This window comes from Balaenoptera musculus, chromosome 5 (genome assembly GCF_009873245.2).
Source record: "Balaenoptera musculus isolate JJ_BM4_2016_0621 chromosome 5, mBalMus1.pri.v3, whole genome shotgun sequence".
In the NCBI taxonomy this organism is placed as follows: domain Eukaryota; kingdom Metazoa; phylum Chordata; class Mammalia; order Artiodactyla; family Balaenopteridae; genus Balaenoptera; species Balaenoptera musculus.
In genome coordinates, this window is record NC_045789.1 from 118594257 (window position 1) to 118610425 (window position 16169).

At 36.2% G+C, this 16169-nt stretch overlaps 2 protein-coding genes across 5 annotated transcripts in view; one reads left to right on the plus strand and one right to left on the minus strand.

Annotated features, from left to right (window-relative positions):
• Positions 1 to 12169, plus strand: part of USP53 (ubiquitin specific peptidase 53) — a 72166-nt gene extending 59997 nt beyond the window's left edge. For all 4 annotated transcript variants that reach the window (XM_036852973.1, XM_036852971.1, XM_036852972.1 and 1 more), the window contains 2 exons: positions 7131 to 7227; positions 8514 to 12169. In XM_036852973.1, coding sequence (XP_036708868.1) covers positions 7131 to 7227; positions 8514 to 9504 — 1088 coding nt within the window. In that variant the 3' untranslated portion in view covers positions 9505 to 12169. The remainder of the gene's footprint in view (positions 1 to 7130; positions 7228 to 8513) is intronic.
• Positions 12170 to 12793: 624 nt separating this feature from the next.
• Positions 12794 to 15952, minus strand: C5H4orf3 (chromosome 5 C4orf3 homolog). The gene is made up of 2 exons (XM_036852453.1): positions 15650 to 15952; positions 12794 to 14162 (listed from the first exon to the last, which is right to left on the minus strand). Coding segments are annotated over exons 1-2 (207 nt in total). The 5' UTR covers positions 15856 to 15952; the 3' UTR covers positions 12794 to 14161.
• Between the last annotated feature and the right edge of the window lie 217 nt (positions 15953 to 16169).

Consider the following 16169-nt stretch of genomic DNA (forward strand, 5'->3'; position numbering starts at 1 on the left):
ATTCAAATTTTGCTTAACTCTCTTTTTATAGTAAATCAGGTCATTGATTAGGTTATTGCTCTTGAATGTTTAGACTTTGTAATTGCAGTATTATTATCATAGTCTGAAATCTTCCTATACAACAAGAATGAGGATTACAGTGTCTAGACTAGCAGTTTGGTTTTCTTGCTATGTAAGTCTGTTTTAAATCTAGGTCACCTTTTCGGATTAAGTATATGTATTTTGATTTCTTGACTATTGGGCTTTAGGTTTTTTGTATACAGTACCAAAATTAGCATTATTAATTAAAGCTTCTTGCCTTGATGTTGAAGTATTTTCTGTGCCAAGTGTTAAAATCTGACTATCTTACATTTGCAAAGAACCTGAAACCAAAATTCCCAGTAAAGACACATGGATGTCTATGTCAGCAGAAAAGAAAAATAACACATCTATTTTTAAGTTAGTTGGAATTCTGAAGTCAAACCACTTGGTTGAATGCCTGCCATAGTGATATTAAAATTTCAAACATATTTATAAAACCTCTGCTGCCTCCTGCTGCCCATTGCGTGGATACTTTAATAAAAGTAAAGAAATCTTTAAGAATTAAGTATTTACTTTTTTTTGTATTTGTGAATATTAAACTTGAAGTTATGGATAAGTTAAAAAGTAAATAAACATTCCAAAGTTAAAATCGCAGTGGGTGGGAAATTATAATGTAACTTTAACTTACAAATTTTTCAGACTTTAAAGGTTGAAAAATAATCAAGATTCTTTCTGATATTACTTTTTTTTTTTTAGTCGTAAAGTAGCCGTCAGAGGCTTAGTTTTTTTTTTTTTAACAACCATTTTTAAAATTGAAGTATAATTAATTTATAATGTGTTAGTTTCAGGGGTACAGCAAAGCGATTCAGTTATACATGTGTATATATATATCTATTCTTTTCCAGCTTCTTTTCCATTATAAGTTATTACAAGATACTGAGTAGAGTTCCCTGTGCTGTACAGCAGGTCCCCGTTGTTTATCTATTTCACGTATAGTAGTGTGTGTATGTTAATCCCAAACTCTTTAATTTACTTCCCTCCCCCACCCTCTGCTTTCCCCTTTGGCAACCATAAGTTTGTTTTCTATGTCTGTGAGTCTGTCTGTTTTGTAAATAAGTTCATTTGTGTCATTTTTTTAGATTCCACATATAAGTGATATCATATGATATTTGTTTTTCTCTGTCTGACGTACTTCACTTAAGAGGGAGGCTTAGTTTTTGAGCCTCAGGCAGTGTGTCAAGGTTACAGGGTCATAAGACTCTCTGTGATATATTATATTGCCTTTTATTTTATTTATTTATTTTTTATTCAAACAGAAAGCCACACAAATTATAATCATCCTCATCAGTTCACTCAGTCCCATGTAATTAATTTTTTTTTCATCTTGATCTTTTGTTAGCACTTTTATGAATTCATCAGTTTTCCATTAGAGTTCTGAAAATGCTTATTCATTCAGTTCAGCAGTATAGTCAGTGACCAGAAACCTGTACTTGTCAGAGTCTTTTCCATGAATTCCTTGAAGATGAAACCCTTTTATAGGAACATTTTTCAAAAGCATCAGAGTACACCCAGAACTGTCTGTAAATGACAAAAGACTTAAAAATGACCACAGTTAAAGATTTGATGAAAGTTCATAATAATGCAATTGACAAGGAAATTTAGTTATTTCTGAGATACATATTTTAAAGTAATAACTAGAATTATGACTTATAACATTATACCAGAACATTTAAGAATTTTAGAAATTTCATGTAATGTCTGAAACATTTATATTAACATATTTCCATACAAATAACCCAAAGAAAGTTTAGTATTAGTTGTTTTTATTTTGTTTGTTTTATTTTTATACTGCAGGTTCTTATTAGTCAACAATTTTATACACATTAGTGTATACATGTCAATCCCAATCGCCCAATTCATGCCTTTTATTTTTGAGACTTTATTAGTATGGCACTTGGTAGATGTAGAAATAGGTTGGCAGAGGGGAAGGTAAGAAGAATTTGTCTCAGTTTATACTTACTTTGTCCTGGATCAGTGAGTTGGGAATATGGTGGACGGTGTGGGGGTGATTTAAAAGAAGAAAAAACAGTGTGTTTTTCATTTTTATTGGGAGCTGCCATTTACTGTGTGAGCAATATGGCATATAGGGTATTAATTTCTCATGTATATTACATTACTCTTCCTTGGAAATTCCTTCTAAGATTTTACTCACAGAGCCATATAATAACCAATATAGATTTTTAAAATAAGGTAATATTTAGATGTTATGATCAACTATAGGTTCCAGTTGAATTTCGAGTGACAGGGTAGTTTTAAAAAATGTACCTAGAACATCAATTTAGAGATAAAAAGGCATCTAAGATAAAGTTATCTGTTATTGTTTAAAAAATAAAAGTTGCTTTTTTAATAACTTGATTTTGTTTTCTTTACAATCTTCAGTTCACAGATTTGGTGTACAGTAGACTAGAAGCATGAGAATGAGAGGAAACTGAAATAAATTAACATGATGAAAAGGTCAACTAAACATAAGGGAAAATACAGAAAAATTTACTGGAATTGTACAGAAGTATAGGCGATGAATTGAATATTCAAGCTAATGCCATATATTTTGGTATCTTCTGTGGGCATCAGCACGTTAAAGTATATCCTGTTATTTGATGTTCATACTAATGGCCTAATTTCATCAGAAGGAGATTCTGTATAATGACCTTGTGTTTTAGGCATACGTGAAAGAGAGCCTGCAGGTAGTAGAAAGAGCACTGGCTTTGCAGTTAATCCTGGGTTTGCTTGAGTGTTGCCACTGAACCACCTATATGGCATTGGTTAGGTCACTTCTTTTCCCTAAGTCTCAATTCCTTGGTTATAAAAAGGGAAGTTTTACAGAATAGTTGTGACTCAGATTTTAAAAAGACACCTATTTGCAATCAACTGGAACAGTTGTTTTCAAAAGGTATTGAGGACCTCAAATAGCTTTTGTTGCTATATCTATTAAGATTTGCTGTATTAGGCATTAAAACTGAAAATCTTAAATATTTTATTTATTCATTTAAAGAATGAATAAATCCTTTACTCACACATGATTTTGAAACATCCATGTATCCTCATTTGGAAAATATTGGTTTGCTAAATTATGCAAGTCTTCCAAATGTTGATACATTTATTTTATTTTATTTTTTTTGATAACTTTATACCTACAATGCTTCTTGTTTCAAACTGATTTTTTTTTGAACATTTGAATTTTATTTTATTTATTTTTTTATACAGCAGGTTCTTATTAGTCATCAGTTTTATACACATCAGTGTATACATGTCAATCCCAATCGCCCAATTCAGCACACCACCATCCCCACCCCCACACCGGTTTCCCCCCTTGGTGTCCATACATTTGTTCTCTACATCTGTGTCTCCACTTCTGCCCTGCAAACCAGTTCATCTGCACCATTTTTCTAGGTTCCACATACATGTGTTAATATACGATATTTGTTTTTCTCTTTCTGACTTACTTCACTCTGTATGACACTCTCTAGATCCATCCACGTCTCAACAAATGACTCAATTTCGTTCCTTTTTATGGCGGAGTAATATTCCATTGTATATATGTACCACATCTTCTTTATCCATTCGGCTGTCATTGGGCATTTAGGTTGCTTCCATGACCTGGCTATTGTAAATAGTGCTGCAATGAACATTGGGGTGCATGTGTCTTTTTGAATTATGGTTTTCTCTGGGTATATGCCCAGTAGTGGGATTGCTGGATCATATGGTAATTCTATTTTTAGTTTTTTAAGGAACCTCCATACTGTTCTCCATAGTGGCTGTATCAATTTACATTCCCACCAGCAGTGCAAGAGGGTTCCCTTTTCTCCACACCCTCTCCAGCATTTGTTGTTTGTAGATTTTCTGATGATGCCCATTCTGACTGGTGTGAGGTGACACCTCATTGTAGTTTTTGTTTGCATTTCTCTAATAATTAGTGATGTTGAGCATCTTTTCATGTGCTTCTTGGCCATCTGTATGTCTTCTTTGGAGAAATGTCTATTTAGGTCTTCTGCCCATTTTTGGATTGGGTTGTTTGTTTCTTTAATATTGAGCTGCATGAGCTGTTCACATATTTTGGAGATTAATCCTTTGTCCGTTAATTCGTTTGCAAACATTTTCTCCCATTCTGAGGGTTGTCTTTTCATCTTGTTTATGGTTTCCTTTGCTGTGCAAAAGCTTTTAAGTTTCATTAGGTCCCATGCGTTTATTTTTGTTTTTATTACCATTACTCTAGGAGGTGGATCAAAAAAGTTCTTGCTGTGATTCATGTCAAAGAGTGTTCTTCCTATGTTTTCCTCTAAGAGTTTTATAGTGTCTGGTCTTACATTTAGGTCTCTAATACATTTTGAATTTATTTTTGTGTATGGTGTTAGGGAGTGTTCTAATTTCATTCTTTTAGATGTAGCTGTCCAGTTTTCCCAGCACCACTTATTGAAGAGACTGTCTTTTCTCCATTGTATATCCTTGCCTCCTTTGTCATAGATTAGTTGACCATAGGTGCGTGGGTTTATCCCTGGGCTTTCTATCTTGTTCCATTGATCTATGTTTCTGTTTTTGTTCCAGTACCATATTGTCTTGATTACTGTAGCTTTGTAGTATAGTCTGAAGTCAGGGAGTCTGATTCCTCCAGCTCCGTTTTTTTCCCTCAAGACTGCTTTGGCTATTCGGGGTCTTTTGTGTCTCCATACAAATTTTAAGATTTTTTGTTCTAGTTCCATAAAAAATGCCATTGGTAATTTGATAGGGATTGCATTGTATCTGTAGATTGCTTTGGGTAGTGTAGTCATTTTCACAATATTGATTCTTCCAGTCCAAGAACATGGTATATCTCTCCATCTGTTGGTATCATCTTTAATTTCTTTCATCAGTGTCTTATAGTTTTCTGCATACAGGTCTTTTGTCTCCCTAGGTAGGTTTATTCCTAGGTATTTTATTCTTTTTTTTGCAGTGGTAAATGGGAGTGTTTCCTTAATTTCTCTTTCAGATTTTTCATCATTACTGTATAGGAATGCAAGAGATTTCCTTGGATTAATTTTGTATCCTGCAACTTTACCAAATTCATTGATTAGCTCTAGTAGTTTTCTGGTGGCATCTTTAGGATTCTCTATGTATAGTATCATGTCATCTGCAAACAGTGACAGTTTTACTTCTTCTTTTCCAATTTGTATTCCTTTTATTTCTTTTTCTTCTCTGATTGCTGTGGCTAGGACTTCCCAAACTGCATATATATGGGTCTTGTTTTTGTATCCATTCAGCAAGCCTGTGTCTTTTGGTTGGAGCATTTAATCCATTCACGTTTAAGATAATTATTGATATATATGTTCTTGTGACCATTTTCTTAATTGTTTTGGGTTTGTTTTCGTAGGTCCTTTTCTTCTCTTGTGTTTCCCACTTAGAGAAGTTCCTTTAGCATTTGTTGTAGAGCTGGTTTGGTGGTGCTGAATTCTCTTAGCTTTTGCTTGTCTGTAAAGCTTTTGATTTCTCCATTGAATCTGAATGAGATCCTTGCCAGGTAGAGTAATCTTGGTTGTAGATTCTTCCCTTTCATCACTTTAAGTATATCATGCCACTCCCTTCTGGCTTGTAGAGTTTCTGCTGAGAAATCAGCTGTTAACCTTATGGGAGTTCCCTTGTATGTTATTTGTCGTTTTTCCCTTGCTGCGTTCAGTAGTTTTTCTTTGTCTTTAATTTTTGCCAGTTTGATTACTGTGTGTCTCGGCGTGTTTCTCCTTAGGTTTATCCTGTATGGGACTCTCTGTGCTTCCTGGACTTGGGTGGCTATTTCCTTTCCCATGTTAGGGAAGTTTTCGACTATAATCTCTTCAAATATTTTCTCGGGTCCTTTCTCTCTCTCTTCTCCTTCTGGGACCCGTATAATGCGAATGTTATTGCATTTAATGTTGTCTCAGAGACCTCTTAGGCTGTCTTCATTTCTTTTCATTCTTTTTTCTTTATTCTGTTCTGTAGCAGTGAATGCCACCATTCTGTCTTCCAGGTCCCTTATCCGGATACATTTCTTTATATATCTTTTTTTTTTTTTTTTTTTGGCTGTGTCATGCCGCACGCGGGATCTTAGTTCCCAAACCAGGGATCAAACCCATGCCCCCTGAAGTGGGAGTGCGGAATCTTAACCACTGGACTGCCAGGCAAATCCCATTTCTCTCTGTATATATATTTTTAAAGAACACATTTTAAAATATCATCACAGATACTATCGGAAGTCTTTATAATTATTGGAAAACTACAAAACTCATGGTGGTAAATACAAGTTTTCCAAAACTCTTACTTTCATCTAAAAGGTTAAATGTTATCATTGGCAATAAATACTGCCAGTTGTTTTATTCGAAGTGGCAGGTTCACTTCTTTTATTTTCAAGAAAATTTCTGCCAAATACCCAAGTCTGAATAACTGAAGTTCGTTCATTGTCTTTTCAAGTAAAAAGGTGTTCAATTGTAAAGATTAAATGAAATAATTATTATCAGTTTCTTACAACTTGAGTAAGCAGTCAATAAATGGAAGCTAGTTAGTGGTGGGATAACATTTTATGTTATCATAATACCCTCCCACCCATTTTAATTCAGTTGATGTTCCTAATATTTGTGAGGTTGGTAAAATAGATATCGGCATCTCATTACGTAAAGGCAGAAACCTAGACTGTAAGGTGGTATAAGTTTGTAAAGTTGGTTTTAGGAATATAAAGTTACCAACCAATAAGCTGTGAATCCAAACTTCAACTCAAGCCATCTGTCTCCAAATGTAGGATTTTCCCACCATTTTATCAGTAAAGAGTAAACGGAAGCACAGCTCCACACGACCCATCTAGAATAACACTTTTCAGGGATTGCTGACATTTTCAAGAGATAATAAATTGAGGAAAGAGCCATTGATTTTGTATAAAGGGTTCAGGAAAGAGGTATTATTTGAGCTGAGGCTTGAAGAATTAGTTTTCATCTGTTAATTTGGAAGAGAATTACCTGATTATAGAAAATCTTTTGTAAATTATGGAGAAGTATAGAGGGAGTAAATTCTAAAAGATCACGTAAATAATTTTTTCTCATTCCCTTCTTCAGGGTTTAGAAAAGAACTCAAGAACCTGGAAGTAGCCTATAAATCTTATGAGTCCCACCCAGAATCACATCTACAAATAAAGAATCCTTTGATAAAAAGGTAATCCTAGCTATTTGTAGTACTAAAATGTTTTAAATTAAATGCATGTATTATAGGAACTCTTTATCAGAAAGGCATACTACCTATCACTACTCTGAAAGCAATGGGTCTAGAGCAGGGGTCCCCAAGCCCCGGGCTGCAGACTGATACTGGAACCGGGCCGCACAGCAGGAGGTGAGTGGCGGCCAAGTGAGCAAAGATTCATCTGCCTCTCCCCATTGCTCGCATTACCACGTGAACCACACCCCCCCCCCTCCCGAGTCAGTGCAAAAATTGTCTTCCACGAAACTGGTCCCTGGTGCCAAAAAAGGTTGGGGACTGCTGGTCTAGAGTATTATGATGCATGTTTTATTGGGGATCATTAAAAGGATGTAAACCTTAATGATAGGGGGCCTACAAAGTACCTTGTACAATATATGATTGTTTGTTTTAATCCTCACAGCATTCTTTTGAGATGTATGGTATTTTACAAAAGAGAAAATTTGGGGCTTAGATTAAGTAATTTGGCCAAAGCAACGGAGTGGAGATTTGAATATAGCTCTTATCTACTTAGCAGAGCCTCAACTCTTTTCATCTTTGTGTTCTAATTGAATTTTATGCAATTCACATGAGAAAAATAATCATATGAAGATAAATAATTTGCAATGTGATATCATTTTTCGTCACCTTAGAAGTTAACTATTACTTAAATAAAGGTAGTCTTTGATTAACTAAATTATTTTTAATTAGTATACTATCCTTATAGCATTATATATCAAAATTAAAGTACCTCTATTGCTATAAACTTCGGGTGGGAAGCGTTTTAGAATATTGAATTGTTTGCTAGTAACATTTTTCTTAAGTCTGTGCTACATTTTATCACAATAAATGTAATTTCAGTGTTTTTAAGTTGATTTTTTTTTTTTTTTGGCTGCACCGTGTGGCTTGTGGCATCTTAGTTGCCCGACCAGGGATTGAACCTGGGCCTGAGCAGTGAAAGTGCCGAGTCCTAACCACTGGACTGCCAGGGAATTCTCTGAAATTTGCTTTTTTAATTATACTTCTAGTTATAAATCTGATCTTGGTAATGACGGATGTTTCTGATAAACATTTATGTATTCTGGCATAAAGATTTTGGATTCAGAGAGTGTAAATTGTTAATGGTTGCAAATATCTTTCCATTTCTGCTATGTTACACAAATAACATAAGTGCTGTATTGGAAAGTTAAACTACAGGACAGATGTTTGTTTTCCCTCCAATTTTGCATATTTGTGTATGGCATTTTAGCTTTGTTTTTGTTTTTCAGGTCACATATACGTGAAACCAATGGAAACTTATTCCCTTCATCCAGTCCACAAATACTCAAGGACCATACAGCAAGAGAGCATACCCACCAGTCAGATGAACAGAAACTTGAAAAATCAAGTGAATGCAAATTTTCTGACTGGCTTAATATAGAAAATTCTGAGAGAACAGGTTTGCTTTTTCACGTTGATGATAATTCTGCTTCTGGAAAGAGAGTGAACAGTAACGGAACAGTCTCACCATCTTCATTGTGGTCTTCACACATGAGAACTGTGGGGTTAAAGCCAGGAACTGCTCCCCTCATCCAGCAGCAGAATATGATGGAACAGTGTTACTCTGAGAACTCTCTATCCAGGGAACATCTCATTCAGTCACCCTGCAGATCTGATGGTTGTCAGATGCCAGAACTTGTTTGCCAGAATACCCCACCCCCTCTGCCACCAAAGAAATATGCTATAACCAGTGTGCCACCGTCAGGGAAAAATGATGCTCCACCTGCTGTCAAACCAGCAGAGATGTTTAAAGCTAATTCTTCTAGTCTTCCAAAGCACAGTTTAAGTACAGCTTCAGAACCAGGTTTAGAAGTGAGTACATATATGAATGATGAAAGACTTAAGGAAACATTTCAAGCAAAAGAGTACGTCGGCAACACATCAAACGCCCCGTCCAGCTCTTCAGCTAATGATTTTCAGGCAGACTCGGGTACAGCTGTTGGTGCTTCTTGCCAGCCAGAAATAGACTCTAGTTCTACCTGTCCCAGTGAGACAGTTTCATTAACTACCTATTTTTCAGTTGATAATTGCATGACTGATACATATAGATTGAAATACCATCAGAGGCCCAAGCTCTGTTTTCCAGAGAGCAGTGGCTTTTGTAATGATAATTCACTTTCTCAGAATGAAAGAGGGCTAGGGCCTGTGTTACATAGTAGTCTTGGTTCAAACTGCCCTTCCAAGCAAAGGTATAAACCTGGTATACATTGTAATAGATAAATGATGAAACTGACAGGCTTTTACTTCTGAGGCCATTAACTAGGAATCAACTGACTGAACCTAGGGCTATATGAAATTAAAACCATGGCAATTTTTAAGTCATTAATCACTTTAACTTTCTATACAGATATTTTATTTTGTGAAGATCTACTTATTGGATATTTTGGAATTCCCTCTGAATAGTCTTGGCATGCCTCAAAAAATAGAAAATCCGGGGGTATGCAGAAAGTCATTTATCATATGCTGCAGTTGAGTAAAAATGTAATTTGTCCCTTTATTTTCTGACTGGTAGACCCATAGGTATTAAACTAACCAGTACTCATATGTAGATTGGTAAACTGTGCTAACTGAAAGATAGATGATATGTAGCTTGTGTAGTCAAAGCAATATTTGCTTTGTGAGGAAGCACTTTCTAATGGGGAGCCAAAAGAGGACTTCACTCATTTGCTTTTGACTTCTGTGATAGTCTACTACATATGATCCCTTTAAGTGTCTTAAAATATATCGACCCATGAAATTGATAGCATTTGGGGGAAAAAAGCCTTAATGATAAAGCAATTTTTTAATTAAATTCTCAAGGTCAGAAGAGAAGACACTTAATTTTGCTCCTAGAATTTTTATCTTGAGAATATCCATTGTTGTATGCATTCATAAACATTACTTCAGTCATGTAAGCTAAAAATAGTTAAAATACTTCACTTTAGTATATTTATTTATCTTGTTACATTTTTTCTTACTTTATATGAAATGTGAAAGGTTTTTACTTTGGTTTGGTTTACTTTGGGCTGCTAATAACCAGTGTTAGGAATTAACCTATAGTCCTCTTTTTAAGAATATCACTGTGACTGCCTAAATTTTCCCTGCTATAATACTACCTGTTTGTAGGTTGTCAGCCCATTTTAGTGATTTTCATATTCTTGAATTTGAAAATCTTTCTGGGTTTCCAGATTAAATTTTTGCCTTTCATATAAATTTTTAATGAAATGTATTAATTTGAGCATCCCTCCCTTTTTTCTAAACAAATAATTTAATTTTTACCCCACCTACTTTCATGGAGAAGTCTTTCTTTAAAAAGAAAAAAGGATTTTCCATTATTATGATGACCTTACAAGTGAAAATAAGTACTTTAATTGCCTTATTTCATAGTTGTCATTTAATTTTGTACTAAGCTGGTAAACTAATTGTAGTTTAGAATAGTTTTATATTGTCCACACTAGAGAATTGAGAATTTAGATAAATTTTATATATAAAACATAGTAATTCCATAAACTAATTAGTAAATGTAATATCTTGACCAATCCCATAAATTGTTAAAATATTCCAAAATGTAAATGAATCTTATTTTCTAGGTAAGTAGAAAATAATTGCTTGTAGAAGTCTAAGCTCACTGAGTTATCAAATCTTGGCCAAATTTTGTCTTCCACCTAGAGAAGTTTTTAATAGCCTTTTCTAGCTATAACAGTAGGTGATTATTACTTTATATTCTCTTAATTTAGAAATACTTGAATATGAACTAAATAAAATTTTATCTTTTAAGAAAGCTTTTTTTTTTAACATAGCTTTTAGTATGGGGGGGTTGTAAATATTGTAAAGTTTGTAAAATTGTATTTGAAATGTCACTGTAATTACTGCTTTTATAACATTGTAAAACAGTAGAAAAATGAGCTTCAGGTATTTTTAATAGCTTTCAAAAACTTTGTGTAGTTTTTATGTCCAGTTGAAAATGTATTATTTGAAACATTTAAACTGATTTCTGATACTTACAAACAATCTCATAGATTTGTATGGGATTCAACTCACAATTGAGTTGCAAATATCAAATAGAAATGTCCAATTTGGGCTCTTTCTAAAGTACTGTCCAGTTGAAACCTCCTGAATCATGTTATAGTACTAACAGACTAGAAACTGACCATTTGTTTTTGTTGATTCAACACTCCAAATATAGATTGAATATGTATTTACTAATCATTCACATGTGAATTTTTTATTTCTAGGGTGTCTATTTTTATAGATGTTTTCTTCTGGTTATAAGCTTATTATAACTTTTTAAATAACACAGCCAACAATTGTAATGTTCAAAATACTTCAGAGTATTTTTGTGTGAAGTCAGTTTCTTCTGATTCAAAATTTGGGGGGGGGGATAAACTGATTTTTAATTTAATATGGTTGGACTTTTCTTTGCATTCATAAACTGTGGCTTCCTTTAACCCCTGTGAATTATGTATTTTATGGGAAATGTAAGTCAATTTAAAGTTCAGGGGTGAACTTGGAATATCATTGATCAAAAAATTTATCACAGGAGACTCCTAAGAGTTCAACTCCAGCAAGGCCTAAAGGAGCGTTCGCACAGGAGTTGGCAAACTTTCTTTAGAGCCAGATAGTAAATAATTTAGGCGTTGTGGACCATAGGATCTCTGTAACTACTCAACTCTGCCACTGTAGTGTGACTAACGTAACATTTACATAACAGTATGCAAATGAATGGGCATGTCTGTGTTCCAGTAAAACTTTATAAGCATTGAAACTTGGATTTCACATCATGAAATAGTCTTGATTTTTTTCAATCATTTTAAGATGTTAAAAATCATACTTGGCTCACAGGCCTTTAAAGAGAGGCAAGTGGGGCAGATTAGGCCCATTAGTGTAGTCTGATGACCCTTTTCCTAGAGCATAATAACCTCTACATTAAATGCCCTTACTAAATATCCTGTAGTCTCTGAATGTATTTCCATGCCATTTAGGGACTAGGTATATGGAGCACTTCACATCCTAAAATTCTCAGGTTAACAGAACTCTAAAGACTTCCTCACAATTGCTCATTGGCCAGTTGATTTCAAATGGTTATTAAAACAATCATTTCACTTATATGAAATTATGAAATTTACAAAGGAATTTATCAGACTAAAATCACATTGATGTAAATACTTTTGATGTCTCTATTTTTATCACAGCAAGTTTGCCAATTCTTCTTGGTGTCCCATTTACCCAGTTAAAAGCCTTCAAGTATACTATATTACCCTGAGATGGCACAGTTCAGTGGTAGGCAATTTCATCTGTAGGAAAGATTCAAACCTCATACTGCCACCATTTTGGATACCATTTACAGTCATGTCACAACACTAAGATCTTTCTTCTTAGTAGTATCTTCCCTGTACTAGAAATCTTCAGAATATTCAATAGTTGTGGTAGAAGGCTTATTCTAGGCTCAGAAAGGTAGTATGGATTATAAATCTTTGTGTGTGACCTAACACACAAGTAATTTGTTAAAACGAAAGGAGATCAGACCCAATTTACCTGTATAATCAACATTTATTGGACAAAATTATTAGCAAGTAGCACAAAAACAATTCATACAATCTGTTTGGTACCCTCAATGAAATCCCAGTGCTGTTTCTCTAGATGCTTCAACCTTGCCTAAAAAGTTCTCCTCAGGCAGGTTTGTTAGGTTCTCTGAAGGCATAACTGTTAAACTTATAGTCAGCATTAGGCTAAAAGCCTCCAAAATCAATCCCAGATTTCACACTAACCCTAAATGCCATTCTAAAGAATAGAGGATGTAGAGTTTACCAGATCTATGCCCTGTTTCTAAGGGACGGGAAAAATATTTAGGCAATTCCAATATATAAAATGTCACCAATTTCAAGGACAAGAGCCCATTTCTAACATCTGTTATATAATAGGAATAGCTTCTGAAGGGCTTACAGTAGCTGCTTTGGGAATGTGACCTTTTTGATTAAATACTAGCTGATCACTCCTGGGAAATAAATTCTTGTTAACATATTTAGATAAAAAAGAATGTAAGCTCCATAAAGGCAAGGATCTTTGTCTGTTTTGTTCAGTGCTGTACCTGGTCCACAGTAAGTGCTCAAACATTTGCTCAGTGAGTAAATATGGTGACTTTGCTGGAGTATTAAAGTAAATTACAGACATTATAATAAACATGTTTTGGCCACAAGCATTCTTAATGCAACCACAATAAAAATTAGGTTTGAAACACACAGTCCTACTTTACAGAGTTCAAGAGCTTAAAAGTGAGGGGAAGCATCCAGGTGAGAGGACATGCACTCTAGCCTTCCATTACTGGATATTATATACTTTCTCTAAGATTGTACCAACCTAGCAACCATAACAGAGGTCCACTTAATCTAAAAATTAAACTGGCACTTACAGCAAATACATCGTGGGCCTGCATTTTCTGTATAGCTTTTAACTCCTTTTTTCAAAATCCTTCCCTTGCTTTTGGATAATTTATTTCTAAATATTTCACCTTATTATTTCACCATATTATTTGCATCATACTAAACCTTGGCCAACCCTTAAAATGTTAAAGGAAAAACATTAATATATTTCCTAATGAGTATATGTATAAATACTTTTTATGTTCAGCCCCTGTAAAGCCACCAGATAATCTGTAAAAAGTTTTAAAACATGAGTCAGAGCTGAGTTTTAAGAACTTAGCTATGAATGGCTGAGATCATTACCCATTTAATATAGTCCCCCCAAAGAATAACAGAATGTGTAAAATGAAATGAAGGTCCCTTAGAGTTTGAAATTCTTCTGGTGCACAATCCTGTCTTCTTCATTCAAGAAGTTTGTAGTCATTTTCAGGATCCACTCCAGGAGCCAAAATTCTTAATTTAGGTATCAGGCAAACCATTCTGTAAAAACCAAATAATTGTCAACAATGTTTCCGTTTTCTTTCCCTTTAAATACTTTATGCCAACTTCTGAAAACTTTGTCTTAGTCATTTGCCTATTCCTAAATGATTTTCATATTGATAAGAGCAAAAAAAGGCCTGACTATTCTTTATAAGTCTTCCATTTTCTATCCAGAGCTGAAAATTCAGATCATTTAAAACAAACAAAACACTACATTTGAAGTATCACTCTACCAGATATCAGGAGGAGTGGGTGGAAAGATTCTCCTTTACAAATGACTTGACAGAGGATTTTATAGAAACATCCATCTTCCTTTTGTCCCACTGAACCCTCGGCCACACCATTCAAGAAATCCAAGGAATCAGAGACAATGGGGCCTCACGGACAGTGAGTTTATGCCCAAATTTTTGCCAAAATTGGGGGCTGGGGGTGAGAAAAGAAGACATAATTACCGCAAATTCAATAAGCATGATGACTGAGAGAAATTAACTTACAGTGAGTAAACGATTAGCTCCAAAGTCCAAAGGAGCTGTTTAATGACTAAATGACCTGCACCGCTTTTCCTCCTTCAGCTGACTGCTCCTCTCCTGAACTTGTCCCGTGTTATCATCTCAGTCCTGTGTCCTCCTTCTTGTTCTGCTCCCCCAACCCCCTTCTCTAAGTTCCCTTTCTTTATCCTCTGCCAAAACTGTCTTCTCAGAGGGGGTGGCAATGAAAATGGAGAGCATGGATTTTCCAAATGGAATCTAGAGTTTTGTGACTTATCAGTTGGTGGTGTGGAGTGGGCGGGTGTGTATATGAAGCAAAGCGGGAAATCAAAAAATGAGACCCAGGCTTCCGGGAGGAGAAGTGAGTGAATAAAGTTAACATTTACTGAAATGGGAACACTGAAAAATAAGGTCATTTTTTGAGTAAGAAGTCAAGAGTCCAGTTCTGGACCTATCTGAGATAACCGTGCACGGCCTGCTCACGGTCAAACCGTTGTACAGTAACAGTAGCTTTAGCTGAGCGCTGACTGCTGCCAGGCAATATGCAAATAAATCGCCTTTAGGTAAGTTAGCGATTGATCTAGAACATCACGCCACAACACCACACCCCTATGACCTAGTTACTATTGGTCCCAAATGGTAAATGTGAATATAAAGCTCCAAAAAGCCAAATAACGTCTCCAGTTTCTTCGTGGTAGGGCAGGGACTCAAACCCAGCCGGTTTCCTCCCAACACAGAACAAAAAAATAATGAAGTCAAGTTTCCTCTACACCTCATCTGAACACCCTCATCTGAGGTGCCAAGGAAGGACATTTTCACTCTGGTCTTCGTTCCACTCCCGCGCCTACCCGATCCTGCCACTCGCCAGCTGGATGATGGTGGACAGGCCGTAACTTTCCGTAATGCAATGTCCTCGCCTCTCCCGCACCCACCTCCCCAAACTGGGGTAGATGGTCTCTAAGCCCCTTGCCACTCGAACGCTGCGTTAAGAGTACTCACCAGGGCAAAAAATACACGAAGAAAAACAACACCACGTCTAAGAGGACGAAGAGCCAGAGATCCAACCAGTAGGAATGTTTTGGTAACCGATCTGCCCCGGACTGAGGCCGCACTTCGTGGTTCTGCTGCGGCCTCTCGGCTTCACCCAAGCCTCGCCGCTCCCGGGGACCATCCCGACCATCTTCGGCCGCCGAGCCCACCTCCATCTTACAGCAGTCGCCGCGCCACAATCTGAGTAGCCAGAAATCCTCAGCTCCCGCTCTTCCGCGCTCACCTCCCCGGAAAAGTGGACGAAGTCCGACCCACCCTCCCTCCCACGCATGCGCTGTTCCCCGCCCCGGAAATGGGCCCTGTACCCACCCCGGAAATGGGCCCTGTACCCGCCCCTTCCAGCGCGCAGGCGCTGCCCGTCGGTCCGCTTCCTCAGTGACTGAGGACAGACAGCGACGTCTCCACCTGGAGGCGGGGGAAGTTGCCCGCCCGCTCCGCCCTGCAGCGTCCAGGTGGGAAGCCGGTTATT

Coding starts and splice junctions, on each gene's coding strand:
- C5H4orf3 (XM_036852453.1), bottom strand. CDS start 15,855: ATGGAGGTGGGCTCGGCGGCCGAAGATGGTCGGGATGGTCCCCGGGAG.